The sequence below is a fragment of the Myotis nattereri genome, assembly GCF_964212035.1.
Source record: "Myotis nattereri genome assembly, chromosome: 14".
NCBI lineage: Eukaryota > Metazoa > Chordata > Mammalia > Chiroptera > Vespertilionidae > Myotis > Myotis nattereri.
Genome location: NC_138089.1, coordinates 40,783,053 through 40,801,204, shown reverse-complemented (window position 1 = coordinate 40,801,204; position 18,152 = coordinate 40,783,053). Strand labels below are relative to the sequence as shown.

General features: G+C 40.6%; 3 protein-coding genes across 3 annotated transcripts in view; all 3 read right to left on the bottom strand.

Annotated features, from left to right (window-relative positions):
- Positions 1 to 18,152, bottom strand: part of KCNH8 (potassium voltage-gated channel subfamily H member 8) — a 276,310-nt gene that overhangs the window by 25,452 nt on the left and 232,706 nt on the right. The gene's annotated exons all lie outside the window — the stretch shown is intronic.
- LOC308529760 (small nuclear ribonucleoprotein G-like) lies at positions 6,199 to 6,430 on the bottom strand (the record flags this gene model as incomplete). The annotated part of the gene is made up of 1 exon (XM_081106041.1): positions 6,199 to 6,430. Exon 1 carries the CDS (start codon positions 6,391 to 6,393, stop codon positions 6,199 to 6,201), a length of 195 nt encoding a protein of 64 aa, XP_080962167.1. The 5' UTR covers positions 6,394 to 6,430.
- LOC308529759 (ubiquitin-like FUBI-ribosomal protein eS30 fusion protein) lies at positions 7,953 to 8,493 on the bottom strand. Its single transcript, XM_081106040.1, has one exon. It carries the CDS (start codon positions 8,413 to 8,415, stop codon positions 8,014 to 8,016), a length of 402 nt encoding a protein of 133 aa, XP_080962166.1. The 5' UTR covers positions 8,416 to 8,493; the 3' UTR covers positions 7,953 to 8,013.

The following is an 18,152-nucleotide window of genomic DNA, read 5'->3' as shown; positions in this document are numbered from 1 at the left end:
GCACACCAAGAAATATATATACATTTTTTGCTGATCTGACCAAAAAAATAGGTATAATTTTTATTCATTCACATCCTTGGCTATCATTGTGTTGGCTGTTGTCATTTTTTTTTTTAAATTTGACAATCTAAGAGAAAAGAGGTCAGTGCTGCTGACTAAATAGTCAGCTCTTGCATGTTTTAAAAATTATTGTGGCACATTGGTTGAAAATTGCTGATTTAAACCTGAGCAGGTGGTTGGGGACTGGGTGAAATGTAGGAGGCAGGGGAAAGAGATGGGGGTTCAGAGAGTGGTGGGGGTGATTGATCCACCTGTGTAGGCCAGAGAACAGAAAATACATCTTGGAAGATGCTGAAAACACCTCCTACAATCCACACTCGAGGAGCTCTATTGACCAGTGTGTGTTATTTAAAAAAAAAAAAAGGAGATGGGGGGCAGAAAACGGAATGTCTGACATAGGACACTGCACCTCGGGAATAATGAGAAAATAGTGGGCTTATTGCCTACATCTTCCATCTTGGTACTTCATTCACTCTCCTTTATTTTCCATCTCTCTTATGCCACTTTGCTACCCTTTTGCTAAATTCTTTCATCTTCCACGATTTTTTCCTCTGGCTCTGTGAAAACAGAAACCCATGGGAACTTTTCTTATTTCATCTCATTTCTTTTTGTTTAACCATCTCTCCCTCTTACTTGAATGCAGGTGGGAGTCATGTCTTCTTTCTGTCCCACTTGTTTTACTCATTATGATGTTCCTTGTAAACTAGGATTCGGTTTACTGGGAATCCAAATCCCCTTTTTAATTGAATTTAAGATCCCATTGAATCCACTGCATTCCTATATATACTAACAATGAGATTTCAGAAAAAGAAATGAAAGAAAAAAATTTCTTTTGCAATTGTAACAAAAAGTATAAAATACATAGGAATAAACTTAAAAAGGATGTGAAAGACCTCTATACTGGAAACTGCAAAGCATTATTAAAAGAGATTGAAACAGACACAATGAAATGGAAGATCATGGAGCATAGAAATGTTCACTCGAAACCTGTATAATCTTATTAACCAGTGTCACCCCAATTAATTTAATAAAAAGAAAGAAAAGATCACATTGATTATAAAAGGAAAAAAAATGCTGCCAATCACAGTGACATGCCATCAATTGTAAGACAGATCTTGATTTCAAAGATATAAAATGTGAAAACAAATGTGTAATGTAGAATCACTTAAGCTTGGATCTCAGGACTCATAAAATCAAGCTATGTGATACAGTCTGTGGAGGAGCACATTAAAAAACATGCACCATCCATGATGTATAAAAAAGCTCTGGAAATTATGATAATCTGAAAACCTGCTTCAGGTCTCATCCACATTGTTTCATGCTCAAATAGACCTTTTCATTTTAAAGTCGTATTAGATACTATAAATTAACATAATTTTATTCACATGGAAAAACAAAAATAAAAATCCTTGCACTCGAAAATGATCCACCTAGTAAGTGAGACTTATTTGGTGTTGCTGTCACCCTCTCACTGTTGCTTTTATTTTCCTAGATGATTAGGGAAATAGATCTGTTGTTATTTATACAAATGTTGGAACCGTTATTGTTGTGAAAATACATGTTTCATCAATGTTGAATGTTATCAAAACAGTCAACCCATTCTATATCTGCTTAGATGCCTAGTCATTGATCAGAAGTATTATAGACATAAGGTTTGTAATAATGCACCAAATGGTGACATTTACAACAGCTGAATAATTAAAGAAGTGAAAATAAAACAAAGTTATGGTGCCGTTGCTACTATGGTAGACACAAAACGTGTTTTAAAAAGGCTTTGGGTCGCAGCTTAGATGAGAAAAAGAGCATCCCAGTGGATTCAGGAGCCTGAACATCCGCAGGTCACAGATGCCCCCTGAGGTGTAAGGCACTGGCCTTAGCATCCTCTGATTTGGTGTGACTCCCAGCTCCTTGGTTGGAGTTCAGTTTGGTATGAGTTCTGTCACGTTGTTGAATCCCAAGGTTTTCATTTTATTTATTTATTTATTTCTGTATCAGTGCTTCTCAAACTTATATGTGTAATACACATCACATGGGCTGTCATTAAAGTGCAGGTTCTGATTGGGGAGGTCTAGGATGGGGCCCGAGACTCTGCATTTCTAATGAACTCCCAGGTAAGACTGATGCTGCTCGCCCATGGGGCACAATTTGAGTAACAAGTTCTCATAACCAATGTCACTGTCATCATCCTCCTAAAACCTATCAATTCATTAAGTTTTCTTAGTTTTTTTTCACCTTAAATACATAATTTATTAACAAACCTTTGTAAATTGTGAAGTTAGATATGAGTGGGAATCATGATTGTTGCTACAATTATTATGTGCATATGATACATAAAGTTTTCATTATAGGATAAGCATCTTGACAAATGCTTCCCGGCCATTATGTCCATTAATTTTCATTGCAATCCTATGAGGTAAGTATGTATTGTTAGTGAGCACTATTGTGATAGGTTCTCTAAATACATTATTTCATTTACATATAGTATTAACCATTTGTATTTAGGAAGAATACTGTAATATATTCACTTTGTTGACTAATACTTCATGCTGATCCAGAGTCTGCCAAGTGCAGAGAATATGAATTTAATGGAAAAGCAGACTTTTAAAGCTAGAAGTGACCGTAAGGAATGTCTGCTACAATGCTTTGCGCACCTGGCAGATAACAGAATGTTTTGAGATGCGTTCCTAAAAAAATCAGATTCCAGAGCACCAACTCCAGCAAGTCTCTTTCAGTTGGCGGTGGGTGGGGTCCAGGTCTCCAGGTCAGATTTATAATCACTGAGTTAAGTCTAACTCCCTAATTAGAGATGTGGAACTGCAGCCCAGGAAAATAGATAATTTGCCTAATTCATGCATCATGTTAGTGGCAGAACCTGTACCAGAAGCCATGTGTCCTCACTTTCAGTGAATCTTAGACAGAATCATAAGTTTTCTCAGGTACCTTCTCCAGCAGTTAATGCTGTTACTTGGGCTGAAAGATTAAATGCTTGATATGCTATGGATTTTACTCTGGCACAGGGTTTGATGGTTGCTACAAAGCAGACCCAACCACTAAGTTACCCAACCACCTCTTTAACCTTCTCTGAGTCCCAGATCTTTCAGGAAATCTGATGAATTCTAGGCACTCTTTCCCCAGGCAGGGGATTAGTGGGGAGTTCTGGACATAATCTTTGGATGGAATATGCTTATCAATTGTATTTTCTTGTTCCAGCAACTAGAATAAGACTCAAAGTTTTTGAAAGTTTTGAGGAAGGCAGTCTTATCCAATTTTGAGTCCCAACCACATAAAGGGAGGAAATCTATTTCCATTGTTTGCTTGCCCCACAGGTCAGAATTACGAGTCCCTGTGTGAGTCTGCAAATGTCCTCTCAACTGTGGAATCTCGTAAGACACTAAAAGGCTCTAGTATAGGCATGTTATCTATTGCTGATTGCTCAGTTGGGAAATGAGATGGGAATTGCAAGGCTCTTCTTTCTGGCTGATTCATGGTATCCTCTGCCTTGTCAATAATGCCACACTGATTCAGTCACAAAGCAGACCGAAGGAATATATGTCCTCATTGAGAAAAAGCGGATCGGCACATATTTTATCTTGTTCACTGGACAGCAACATAAGCAGTATTAGTGGCTGTTGGGATAAATAGAATATGAATGAAGGATACTCACACATAACCCCATAACTCACATAGTTAACATGTTCACTCTTATAAAAATCATATGTAATTGGCATCTAATACAGGCAAGTAGGAAATGAATAGGTCTCATTTTAATTTCTGATCTACTTCTTTATCTTGTAGACTCAAGTGAAGGTGCCCGTAAGTAGTGAACGACACCAAAGGCAGGTGGCAGATGGAAGGAGTGACTAGAAACCTCTGGGAAAAGGCTAGGCTTTGAATAGGGGACATTCATTTTCCACTAAACAAGTCTGAGAGTTCACCACCATCTAATCTAAAGAGGAGATTTTTGAAACTGGTCTGAAACGCTATGTGAGTAATATAATTTCTGTTGTTTCCTCTGTTGGTTATATAACTTAGAAACTGAAATGAGGCTTTAATGAACAAAACTGATGAATTTGACATTTCCCAGTTTCACACTGAGCCTTGAGGTCAAGACAAACTATTAAGACTTATAGGAGAATTTTCTTCCCCCAGGTAAATACTATCACTCTGATGTAAAAAGCAACATCAAGTAATCGAGTCCTGAATTTAACATTTACTAACTGTTAGGGCTGTAGAATCAGCTACTGAGCTAGAGTGTAGGAATCACCATGAACACTCTTCATCCATGTGTATTATAATAAAGGCCTGTGTGCTGGGGGATGGGACCCACTTAGGAGGTTGTATAGCATAGTGGTTAGGAGTTGGGATTTTCCTGGTCTTGTCACTTATTAGCTATGTAAGCTTGGGAAGCCTTTTATTCAGGATAGGATAGATAATACCGAGGTAACAAGTAATGTGCTAAATTTCCTTGGCTTAATACAAATTTTATTTCTCAATCATGTACAGTTTAATGTGTGTCAAGCAATTCTCCTCTAAGTAGTGATTCAGGGACACAGGCTTCTTCTATTTTGTGGTCCTGCCATCATATGGTCCCAGGTTTGTCCTGGCATCCTCCTGTTGGAAGCATGGGAGAGAGAGTATGGGGAAGGTATATTGGGCATGTGACTATCTTAGCTGTTCTATTAGCTGGCACCAGTGTCCTGGTTACTTTCAATCAAAATTCTGTGAGTTTCCTAATAATGATGATAAGATCTAGAGTTATTTTGAGGATTAACCCTTTTTGGTCCAACGTGGAGGCTGACTTGACAGACCAGGCGCTAGGAGCAGGTCCAACGTCGAGGCTGAGGTCGACACCGCAAACCGGTTCAACATTCAATCCCGTCAATTAATTTGGACCAGACTGTTTGAATTCCAAAAATAAAATTGGACCGCAAAGGGTTAAATTAGATATACATGTGCAAACTGAACAAATCTTGGAGACCCAGTTGGCCACATTTGGCATTGTGTCACATTAAGAGTAATGTAATATAGCAATCAAAAGCATTAAAAATATTTATCTTTTTGTCTGTCTCTCAAGAACCTTAAAAGCAATACATTTAATAACCCATAGTAAGACTTTTCAAAAATACCCATCCTTTTTAATTTTATTATCAGTAATAAAGGTCCCTGTCCCTCAATTCTGTCATTGAAACTGTCCCCATCCCTTCTGTTCACACATATCTTCCTGCTTCCATCTGGCCATAAAGCTGGACATTTCTGCCAGAGGTAACCACTAGGTGGTGCCATGACTTCCGGGACTCTCTTGTTTCTCCAGGGAGAGAAGGCACTTGGAGCCTGCTGGGCAGTGTGTCCCATCACGTCAAGTTATTTATCCATACAGAATTCTCACATAGAATTTATAGTAAAAAAAGTCCTCACATTATTATTGCTATTACAGGCCCGGTGCACAAAAATTTGTGCACTCGGTGGGGGGTGGGGGAGGGGGGTGTCCCTCAGCCCAGCCTGCGCCCATTTGCAGTCCAGGACCCCTTGGGGGATGTCCACCTGTCGACTTAGGCCCACTCCCCGGGGATCAGGCCTAAACTTGCAGTCAGACATCCTTCTGGCAGCCAGGGAGCCCTCGGGGGATGTTCAACTAAAGGCTTAGGCCCCCAAGGGAGCTGTGATGAGGAAGCTGGGGTGACAGAGGAGCCATGCTGTCCCGCCCGGCCACCCTGGGTCGGGTCGCACACGGGACGCCCACCACCCTGGGTCGAGATAGCAGGCCTGGATGGTGGCAGGGAAGGCGGGATGGTGCTGTCCTGTCCCACCGCCCCGGGTGGCAAATAGCAGGCCCGGATGGCTGTGGGGCAGGCGGGATGGCGCTGACTCACACTGCCTGCAGTATGCAAATTAGCTGCCATTTTTGTTGGCTGTTAATTTGCATATCTCACTGATTAGCCAATGGGAGGCAGAGCGAAGGTACGGTCAATTACCATGTGTGTCTATTATTAGATAGGATTATTATTTTTTGAGCAATGCAAAAATTTAACAAAAGTTCAATGTGAAAATGGACAGGACTCAATTTTTATATTGTAGTAAACTGCTGTGGAGAGGGGACTTGTGGAAGCAGTTGATTTCTCTGGTAACTACAGCCATTCTTTAGACTCGTTCCAAGGCTTCTAACATGATGACACGATTTCCTTGTATTACCACCATTCCAGTATTGTTCTGTTGCCCAACAGTTGGCATCTCCACACATTCATCTATCACAAGATTCATAAAGGGGTCAAATCTCTGCAATATTCCTTGGAAATGTCTGCCACCATTTAATCTCAATGATAACTTCTCGTCCATAATTTTTTTTTTTTTTTTTTAAACTCGGAGGGTGAGCTTTGCTCTTGATGTCCAAGCGAGCTCAAAGATACTTCCACACGGAATTTTTGGCCTCTCTGGAGCTCCCACGGTAGGCCCGGTGTTTTGTGTCTAGTCCTCACATTATTGCATTTGTTAATTCCAGTGTCAGGCATAAAGAGTGATTCATCTTAATAAGTGGTAAGTATATTATTATTGATACCTTGATTACAGAGAAAAGTTTTCCTTGAATTGAGTTAGTGGGGAATAGGGCATTCTTAGCTAGGTCATGAATATCTAAACATTTATAAAAATGGGTTTGTACAACTTGAAAGTAAAAGATATGTAGGACTTGTAACAAAGAGGCCATGAGCTTTTGAAACACCAGTTTTCTTCAAACTTCTCTCCTAGCAGAAGGGCCACAGAAACACAGTTTTCTTTGCACAGTAGTAGGTGGAATACTTTATAAAGTCATTGTTTGACATTCTGTTCTTCACTCTCTCAACCCCTTTAACTACTTCTCTTAAATAAGACATTTTTTAAATTGCCCATGGATATGAATACAGTCAATAAGACATTGACAATATATACAAATGCACTCAAGCACAATTATAACTTCCTATTCTGAATTCAAAGGCATGAATATGAAGGCTTTGGAATAAAAAGAAAACCCAAAAGAGCCGCTTAATACTTACTTAAACACTTGAAAAATGCAGGATGACTTAGAGGGAAGAGAGAGTTACTTACTAATATGTGGTTCATATCAATCTAGAAAGAAAAAACACACTATCATGTGAAGCAAACTAACCAGAAGTCTCTTGACAATGACATACAGTTTAAAGATTTCAGACTTAAGGAGCGATGTACCAAATCAATGATTTGGGTAGGTCAGCAGGTAATCATGCTAAAAGAATTTGCACAGTTTAAACTCGTTATATTGAGCTGGGATCCCATGCCCCTCAATGACCCGCTTCTGATTAGGGGACAATAGCTCCTGGTTAGCCTGTAGAATCAGCTACTCTGTAATTGTAAGGAAACACAATGGCTGGTTTCATAAGATTTTCAGAATACATGCTGAGTACTTTGGTTCCAAAGCAGGATGGTGAAAAAAGATGCTTAATTCAGTGTGAGAAGTTTGTGCATCACAACTCCTGATGCCACTTTTAAAGATAATGTGAAATGCCTAATTTGCAGTCTAGGAAGTCCATTGTCGGTTATACACTGTAACAAAAAGTTGGACAGCCCTCTATGTCAAACACAGTGTTTGAACTGGCATAATGAAACGAGCTACTTCTCTTATTTGAACCACAGTGCCGCTGTTATGCTCACCCAGCCACAGAAATAAGAGGCCTGATACGGGATCACCATAGTGGAGTCATAGGCAGCGTCTACACCACCAAAATTAATGCATTTCTTTTTTTAAATTGAAAAACCTTTGAAACCTTAACATGAAGAATATTATTCATCATAATATTTATACTTTTACCAAATATTCAACAATTTCTAGGTGAGGAAGACTGTCTCACAGTTAGTAGATGTGAGACTAAGCTTCTTATGTTAGCTTTTTTTTTTTTTTTACTGGGCTAAGTGGCTTTATTAGAGAAAACCAGATTACAAAGGACTTTAAGAGTTGGCATTGGGGCCCTTCTTCTTGCCAAAGGTGGGCACAACATTGACAAAACGCCGGTTGTACTGCATCCGTCGCTTGGCCCGACCAGTCTTCTTCTTCTTTTTCTCCTGTTTGGCCACCTTGGGGGTCTGACCTCTTACTTTCCCAGCACAAGCCAGAGAACCATGGACTTTACCTCCAAGTATGCGGGCGGCTACTTCCAGAGTGGACAGCGCCTCCACCCCACACTGGCCCAGGGTAGCCTCATCCTCCAGGGGTGTGCCCGCCAGGAGCACGACTTGATCTTCGGGAGCGATGCCCTCCAGCGAGGCTACATGAGCCTTGATCTGGGAGACAGTCTCCCGGCCGGTCACCTCGAGGGTGTGTAGCTCCTGGGCGCGGACAAACAGCTGCATGTCGGTGACTGAACTGCGGCCTGTGCCGCTCCCGCGAAGATGGAGTCGAGAAAGAGGAAGGAAGAGGAGCGTACGCGTCCTAAGCGCTTGCTGCGTCTAACGTCACTGCTCATGTTAGCTTTGTTGTATTAAAAGGTGAGGTGTAAGGAAGGTGTAAGGAAGATCCTATTGACTAGTTATATATTGACTAAAAGCAAGTCTTTGTGAGAATTCACAATGGGATTACAAGCCATTGAAATTTAGGAAGAAATGTGTCTGATTTGGCATATTTGCTGCCTCAGTGGTGCTCTAGGAAGTTCCCAGAACAAATATTGTCACAGATAAGATATGTCTGATATATGTCATTTCCTTCTCTGGGTCTCTTTTTTTTTATTTTTTTATTTTTTTAATTAAATCTTTATTGTTCAGATTATTACATTTGTTCCTCTTTCCCCCCCCCCATAACTCCCCTCCTCCCAGTTCCTGCCCCACCCTCCGCCCTCACTCCCCACCCACTGTCCTCATCCATAGGTGCACGATTTTTGTCCAGTCTCTTCCCGCATCTCCCACACCCCTTTCCCCCCCAAGAATAGTCAGTCCAATCCCTTTCTATGTCCCTGATTCTATTATAATCACCAGTTCATTCTGTTCATCAGATTATTTATTCACTTGATTCTTAGATTCATTTGTTGATAGATGCATATTTGTTGTTCATAATTTGTATCTTTACCTTTTTCTTCTTCTTCCTCTTCTTAAAGGATACCTTTCGGCATTTCATATAATCCTGGTTTGGTGGTGATGAACTCCTTTAGCTTTTCCTTATCTGTGAAGCTCTGTATCTGACCTTCAATTCTGAATGATAGCTTTGCTGGATAAAGTAATCTTGGTTGTAGGTTCTTGGTATTCATCACTTTGAATATTTCTTGCCACTCCCTTCTGGCCTGCAAAGTTTCTGTTGAGAAATCAGCTGACAGTCATATGGGTATTCCCTTGTAGGTAACTGAGTTTCTTTCTCTTGCTGTTTTTTAAGATTCTCTCTTTATCTTTTGCTCTTGGCATTTTAATTATGATGTGTCTTGGTGTGGTCCTCTTTGGATTCCTTTTGTTTGGGGTTCTCCGTGCTTCTTGGACCTGTAAGTCCATTTCTTTCACCAGGTGGGGGAAGTTTTCTGTCATTATTTCTTCAAATAGGTTTTCAATATCTTGCTCTCTCTCATCTTCTGGCACCCCTATAATTTGGATGTTGGTACGCCTGAAACTGTCCCAGAGGCTCCTTACACTATCCTCACATTTTTGGATTCTTTTTTCATTTTGCTTTTCCGGTTGGGTGTTTTTTGCTTCCTCGCATTTCAAATCATTGACTTGATTCTTGCGCTCCTCTGGTCTGCTGTCGGGAGTCTGTATAATATTTGTTATTTCAGTCTGTGTATGCTTAATTTCTAGTTGGTTCCCCAAAATAACATCGAGGGTCTCATTAGTTTTCTTGTAGATCTCATTAAGTTTATCGGCGGCTTCTAAACAGTTCTTGAGAGATCTTAAAAGTGTGGTTCTGAACTCTATATCTTCCATTGACAATTTTGTCCTGTTTCTTTGTCTCCGCATTTTGTTATGCTTCCTTGGTGCACCCCCTAGTGGTCTTTGTGCGCAGTCTTATAGTTAAACCTTGATTGTTGTAGCTAATACCAGGGAGGGTTTGACCTCCAGGCCAAGTGGCTATGAGAATCAGCTGTGTCTGCAGTGAGAGAACTTCTGTCCTCTAGGGAGGTGCTAATCTGGCGTTTGCCTGAGGCTATCCGGCAAATGCCTCTGTGCAGGGCTTGGGCAGGGCGGGTCACACAGGATCAACAGGGTGGGCCGGAGAGAGCAGTTATGGCGGCTCTCAGTCCTGTCCCCAGGGGCTCTGCCTCTCTGAGTCCCAGCACTCGCTGCAAACCTCGGAGAGAAAGCTGCACTCGCTCTGACCGAAGCCAGACAGTCCCGCTTCTCCCGTTTGAGTCTGGGTCCCTAAAGACTTGCCTGTATCTGGAGCTCAGAGTCTGCGACGCCCTCCCGATTGAAAACGCCAACCGCGCCCTCCGCCGCCAGCCCGCTCCGCGCACTCTGCACCTCAGAATTTGACTTCAGCACTGCACCTCCTCTGAGTGTCCGTATGCGTTTCTCTTTCCTCCTAGTTGTAGGACTTCCACTCAGCCAGCGTTCCTGTGGTTCTGGGTGATGTCCGTTCCGTTTTTTAGTTTCACTCTTGAAGTAGTTGTTCAAGGCAGCAAACTCCGGCGTTAACCTATGCCGCCATCTTGGTTCTCCTGGGTCTCTTTTTTAATGTTCTCACCTAAAGCCTGTTTCTGTGTGTGTGTGTGTGTGTGTCTGGGGGGTGGGGTTTCATTCTCTACTTATTTATACAGTGTGTGTATTTTCTATTTGTTTTCTTAAATTTCTATCTTGAGCCTGAGCGTTTTAAATCATAGAATAGACTTTTCCTTATCCTTTAAAAATAAACAGTGAGGGATATTGGGTAGAAGTTTGTGGGGAGAGGTAAAGCAATGAGCCCTTTCCTGAAATTATACCATGTGGATAAACTTTTACAGTCTTCATGTGGCAGCCTCGTCACAAAGTGGTTATTCCTAAGTTTGGAGAAAAATCACAGTGATAGCCTTGCCGGCTCAGTGATTGAGTGTTGACCTATGAACTAGGAGGTCACAGTTTGATTCCCAATCAGGGCACATGCCCGGGGTTACAAGGTTGATCTCCAGTGTAGGACATGCAGGAGGCAGCTGATCAATGATTCTCTCTTGTCATTGATGTTTCTCTCTCTCTTCCTCTCTGAAATCAATAAAAATATATTAAGAAAAAAGAAAATCACAGTGATATCCATTGAGGAACTCCTCTTCATGAACATTGAATAGTGAATAAGGCATATCCATTTAGAATGGGCATGACTTCTTATTGTAAGGCCATTCTGAATTTACAGAACTATCTAACTCAGTTATTTATAGATTCATATAAAGACATCATTTTTTTTTAGTTATATACATAAAATGTATACGTACAATTCTATTCAGAACAAACTTTTCACTCCAAGTTATTTCCATGATCACAAATATGCACAAGTGACTCCATTGGGAAGGATGATGCTTTCATAACTTTTTACACGTATTTGTGCAAACCAATTCTGGCCCTTCACATTTCCAATTTACTGGATTGAACTTTGCTTGATAAGTTGTTTCTTTGGGGATTGCAGGAATCTGGTGATGTTGGATTCTTTGAAGGAATACTAAGTATATCTGGCCTTAGTTGAACTGTGTAGGCACACCACATTTTTTTGTAACAAATATCCTTCCAAAATAAGGCATGTGGAGTCCCACAGAGGAAGTCATGTTTTCCCCATAAATTGCCATTAGATCTTCAGGAGATCTAGTGGAGGATTTTGAGTTCCAGAGGAATCTTCGGCTTAAAGGATGATGGAGCCACCAAACAGAGGAAGCCTGGTTCCCTGTATCACCCCATGAAAAGCTATCATCTGTCCACCATCTTCTGTACATGGTGCTATGAATAAGACAGAACTCATAAGTCTTTTATTCTACCTATTGTATTAAGTCACTGAGACGTGGGGTTGCCTGACCCAACTGATAAAATTCCTTAGTGATCACCTAGGTTAGAGATGAGAAACTGGAGGCCCATTGAAGGAAAGCAACTTGTTCCAAGCCATTCAACTTCTATGTGTGGTGAGTCTGATACCCAGCATTCATTGCTCTTTTTGGCAGAATCCTGTTTTTGTTTTTCCATGTTGGATGCTAACATTTGGTACTTTCAAGATGGAAGGGTGACTAATAGCCTCCAGGAAATATATAAGCTGTATAATCTGGAATATAAATATGCTTCCTTAGCACGCGTCAGACTTGAGACTGTTTATGAATGCTGGCAAGAGGCAGTGACACAGATCGGTCACCATATGCTCTGTTTTTAAAGACCTTAATCTTCAGGGTAGAAAAATGTAAGTGGGATTACCACATCACTAAAAGCTTAGCATCTTGCAGATGTTCATCTCAGAATCTTCCTTAATCATTTTCCTCAATGACATGGAAACCAAATCCTTTCAATCCCAACTCCCTGGCCAGAGATGCGGCTCCCTGGGTCCCTCCACCTGCATAGAGTCATCATTCTCACTGCATGCTGGCCTGCCAATTTACAATTTGGAGGTAGTACTTCAGTTATCCCCGAAACTTGGCGTCTTCTTGGCTTCACATTTCTGGCTACTTGGCTATTTCCTCCTGTCAAAGCTGAAGCTCTTTTGGTGTCCTAGAACGCGGGGTTTAAATGCTGAACCAAAAGATGCTTCGAATCTGATGAGAGCGGAGGCCTCCAGATCTGCCTGCCGAGCAGTCTGCGCTGCGGTGTAAGCAGACTGTCTCCGCCATATGTCACCCTCGTTGCTGTCTACACCCTTTTGGGGAATTTCATAGGAAAATCACTATTGAAGATGTTTATCCTGGGATTTTATAATTGTTTTAAAATTTTAATTTAATTTGCACCAACTTTGTTCCTTTACAACAGCTTTTAATCATGCCACCCACTGACTCTATACTGTAACAGCTGAGTCTGTATTGGCGATTGGAGGGCTAACTGAAGGAGTGCCCACATGCCCAAGGATGACCTGTGAAACATTATCGGACTAGCAGAGCCCAAACAGCGAAATGCTTTCTGCAGTAAAATATTCAGGATTATTCCAGGTCCCAGGAAATCAAATTTTTGAACAAAAAAAAATAATGGAGTATAAAAGTATATTTAAACTTTTCTGAAACATATTCACAGATGAAGTAATTTCAGATTGATTGAGCAATGTGAACAAAACTCTGTTAAAAATATTGCTTCTTTCACTTATATTCTTTACCCCTCTACATAACTATATGTCTGTGTATGAGTGTGTTGTGTGTTCATACAGGAAATACTGGGGATGTATTTGTTGGCAAATGTGATATATTCATATTCTAAAGAGATTTTTATTTATTTCAATAAATAAGAAGGCCTTCAGTTTCTTACGAGGATGAAACTGAGTCTGGAAAGAAATACTGTTTTGTACACTTGAAAACATGCTGGAGTGGAGATTTCACAAATTTATTCTTGAACATGGAGCAAGAGAAGGATGAAGAGCAATGATGTGTATAGCAGACTGAAAAGCACATACTTGAATGGGAAGAAATTCTCCCTGAGTTAGTTCATGACCACAGGGTTATTTAATAAATGGATGGATTTATGAGCAAATAAAAGCACTAATATTGGGCAGAGGATAAGTTGAATGGCCAAACTACAATAGTTCTGTTGTCTGAATTGTTGTCTTAATGAAATATCTTTCCTGAAATGGTAGTTAGGCACCATGGGTTTTTGATGAGACATGACAAGTAATAGTGTTAAGGTTAATAAGATTAAAGTCAGTGTGATTCTGAGGATTCAGTCTAGCTTCTGCTGTGAATCTGAATGCCTGAGGAACCCAGCCCATATTAGGAGAGTCATGTTCTCATTTGTGGCACAGTGCTTTAGTGGACAAATGTGCTAGGTTGGGATTCAGAATACCAGAATTTGACTCAATTTATTTATTTTTTCCCATCCTTACTTGAGGACAGGCTGCTGCTGCTTTTTTTTTTTTTTTATTTAAGAGAGAGAGAGAGAGAGAGAGAGAGAGAGAGAGAGAGAGAGAGAGAGAGAGAGAAACATCAATGTGAAAGATGCCTCCTGTGCATGCCCCAACTGGGGATTGAACCTGCAACCTAGGTATGCGTCTTGACTGGGAATCGAACCCCACAACCTTTTGGTATACAGGACAATGCACCAACCAACTGAGCCATCTGGCCAGAGCAAGTTTGACTCAATTTTATACTGTTTGATTCTTTCACTAATTCTGTAATTTAAGGCAGTGGGCTGCTAAGACACGCAATACACCCCAGTTCTTTCATTTGTAAATAAAAGCATAATCCAATCTCTCAGGGATGATGCAAGAATTAAAATTTAAATTAAATGAAGTAATGTAAGTAAATTGCCTTGTTCATAATCATACTTAATAAACATTAGCATTCTTTCCTTGCCGATAGATATGTTACTATTTCGTTGACAAGAGAAATTAAAACTTGATGAGATACATGTTGATGCTTTTGATGGAATCTTATTTGAAACATATGCTTGGTGTGGTTGATGGAAGATGTTATCCAAAAGTGAAAGTCAGTTTTGACTGTGCACAGGTAGGTGCCTCTTTTAGGTATGTAATTCCCTCACGTTATGTAACTAACCAATGGTTGGATTTTTAGTTTTGTGAGTGAATAAATTTTCTTTCTTCTCCCCTTAAGGCACTTTGTAATCAAAAGAAAAGCTGAATTTTATTGGATGGTACATATGGTTCCTTCTAGTTGTAAAGTTCTATTATTCTGTGAATATAAAAATATATATGAGTGAATGAATTAAATTCCAATATGGATTCATCAGGCACATACTGTCTGCCACCAATTTCACTAGAAAAAGCATTACAAACACAAATAAACTATAGTTATTGTTTTCAAGGAACTTAGTATATGTATACTGGAGGCCCAGTGCACGACATTCATGCACTGGGGTGGTGTTGGGGGGGATGTCCCTCAGCCTGGCCTACATCCTTTCCCAGTCCGGGACCCTTCAGGGGATGTCCGACTGCTGGCTTAGGCCTGCTCCCCCCGGGGGGTCCTTAGCGCTGCCTAGGAGGCAGGAGAGGCTCCAGCCACCACCGCTGCGCTTGACAGCTGTGAGCCCAGCTTCTGGCTGAGAAGTGCTCTGACCACCAGGGGCAGCTCTTGCATTGAGCATCTGCCCCCTGGTGATCAGTGCACATCATAGTGACTGGTTGTTCCACTGTTCGGTCAATTTGCATATTAGCCTTTTATTATATAGGATAACTGAATTCTCGACTTGTAACTTAGTTGAATTCTTATGATTCATTAAAAAAAACCCCTTTGCATTAAAGTATAATACACAGGGAGAAAGTGCACAAATGAAAAGAATACAGCTTGATGAATTATCAAAAAGTTCTGTGGTCATTTTTTAACTTATGTATTTGGCATGTGAAGCTTATTTTCTCATGGACACATGTTTTTTGTGTGAATGCTCCATTAACCTATAATGGATCTGCTATTCAGTGCTCATGAGACTAAGGGGCAAAGCAAGAATTCATAGCTTTGTTTTGATGGATAAACACTAAGTTTCATTGGGTTTTAGAGTGAGGTGGTTTGGGACTGAAATTGCACTTCATGACCTCCCTTGCTTTCTTGCTTAGAGACTCCAGACCAATTTTTTTTTTTTACCTCTTTCATCCTTAACTAGCCTTATCTAGTACATGCACTTAACAACTTATCTCCAAGTTGTTGTGAGAATCAAGTAAGTTCATGTTTATAAAGTGCTGAGCATACAGTTTGGCTCATAGGAGCTACTATACCATCAGCAGCATGAACATCATCTTCATTTTATAGAGCCTTTGTGACAAGGGCAGACCTCTGTCACCCAGTCTATAGGAGAACTTAAGCAAGGGCAAGCTCTGCCCTTTTAAGGCTTAAACAACCATCAAGAATGCAGTGTGGCCCGGATGAGGTAGCTCAGTGGTTGAGCTTTGACCTATGAACCAGGAGGTCATGGTTTGATTCCTGGTCAGGGGACATGCCCAGGTTGTAGGCTCAATCCCCAGTGTGGGGAGTGTGGGAGGCAGCAGATCAATAATTCTCTCTCTTCATTGATGTTTCTATTGCTCCCTCTCCCTTCCTCTCTGAAATAACAATATATATATGTTTTTTTTTTTTAAAAGAATGCAGTGTGGAATGGAGGGTTCTGAGTTTTCCCCCAAGTAATAGTGGGGCAGGTTTGAGGATTCCTGATAGATGTAGCCTAGGTAGTTTTGTATTCTCAAGGAGTGGACATTTAATTGAGTCCTGCCTATTTGTGTATATGCATCTGCATATGCAAATCTGACACTTCTCATTTTAGGCTGAACATCTGTTCCCTGCAGGATGGAAGCAGCCAGAGAAATAGGAAAATACTTTCTGTTTTGTTTATGGGTGGCAGGTAGCCTTTTATCCTTTGACTTTCCCAACTCAGCTAACTCCCCTCTCCCCACAAGGAGTTTAAAAATCTAACTGCTCACTGTTCAACTTGCAAACACAAGCTGAAATGCCCAGATGTCACCAGAATGTGGCTGATCTCTTTGCAATGCACACGTCATCTTATCTGATGGACAAAAGGTCACACAGAAGAGAATCCAGAGATGAAACCTGAGATCATTCATGGTGGTCAATGCTTTTTGAGTCTCAGTCTGTCTCTCTCTCTCTCTCTCTCTCTCTCTCTCTCTCTCTCTCTCTCTCCCTCCCTCCCTCCCTCCCTCCCTCCCTCCCTCCCTCCCTCTCTTCCTCTCCCCCTTTCCCCCTCTCCCCCCATCCCCTGTGTGTGTGTGTGTGTGTGTGTGTGTGTGTGTGTGAGTGTGAGATTTGGTTTCTAAGAAAGTGTTGCTGAGATACTTGGAATTCTTACAAGAAATCTTTGCCTCTAATGCTCTGAGTTGGATTTCTATTGCCTACAGTCAATGTCTTCATTCCGAATTGCTCCAAAACTTACCAGGATTCTCAGGCTGGCTTTTTTTTTTTTTTTGCCTTCAACCCAATTTAATGGTTGACAGTATTGATTCTCTACTTTCTGGGGTTATTAGTGTTGTAATAGTTCATTTATTTCTACCAAAAAGTGAGTGTTAGTTTAGGTTTGAAAGTAGATTCTTTTTCATCTGCACACATCCTACTATATCAAACTATCTGGCATAATTACACTATCTATATTGCAAAGCTTTCTCCCTATTATTCAGCTTAAATTTGTCCTGTGGCTTTTGAAAACCTCTTGTCCTGAACTTAGGGGAAGTGAAAAATGGCTGTTTTTCAATTTAGCTGTTCTTTCAATTTGTTCTTTCAAATTCTACTATTAACACTCTCTTTGGCTTTGTTACTTCTAAAAAATATAATTCTAAATTCCCTTAGCTTTTCATTTTAGACTCCATTTACTGGCAACCTAGGCTGCTGCCTTAAAGACTTTATTTATTTTCTCAAAATTTCATATAGGTACCAAGGTCAAGTAAACTTTTTGACATTTATTTATTCAAGCATCAAATACGTATTACATATTTATTCTGCACTAGGAGTTGGCTTAGGCAGAAAGGATATAAAATAGAGCATGACAAAGCCTTTATACAAAAGACATTGTAGTAGAGAAACTACGAATAAGAAAATATACATATAAAATAACTTCAGATTTTGCTAAATGCTATGGAAAAGATAAATAAGATGATGTGACAGAGTATAACTGGGAGAGGTAAGGGCAAGGGAGTAGCATTGCTGAGAGAAAGAATAGCAATTCAAAGGCCCTAAGGCAGGAGAGGCAGATAGGAGCCTGGCATGTGTAAGGAAGGGAAAACAGGTGAGTTTTCTGGAGTGTAGTGCTGGGCACTGGATAGCATCAGAGAAGTTGGAAAGGCAGGCATGGTTGGGATGCACAGGATCTTGAAAATTATGGTAAGATGTCTGGGTTTTAATAATCCATGGGGATCCATTGGAATATTTTAAGTAACAGGATGACATGATCCAATTTATGTTTTTGGAAAGAGGGCTCCTTAGCCTTGAGGTAAGTGTGTGGCAAGGGAATAAGAACAGAGGCAAAGAAAACCATTATATCACTTCTCATTTGTCATGGTCAGGGAGACCATGACACCCCCC

Coding starts and splice junctions, on each gene's coding strand:
- LOC308529759 (XM_081106040.1), bottom strand. CDS start 8,415: ATGCAGCTGTTTGTCCGCGCCCAGGAGCTACACACCCTCGAGGTGACC.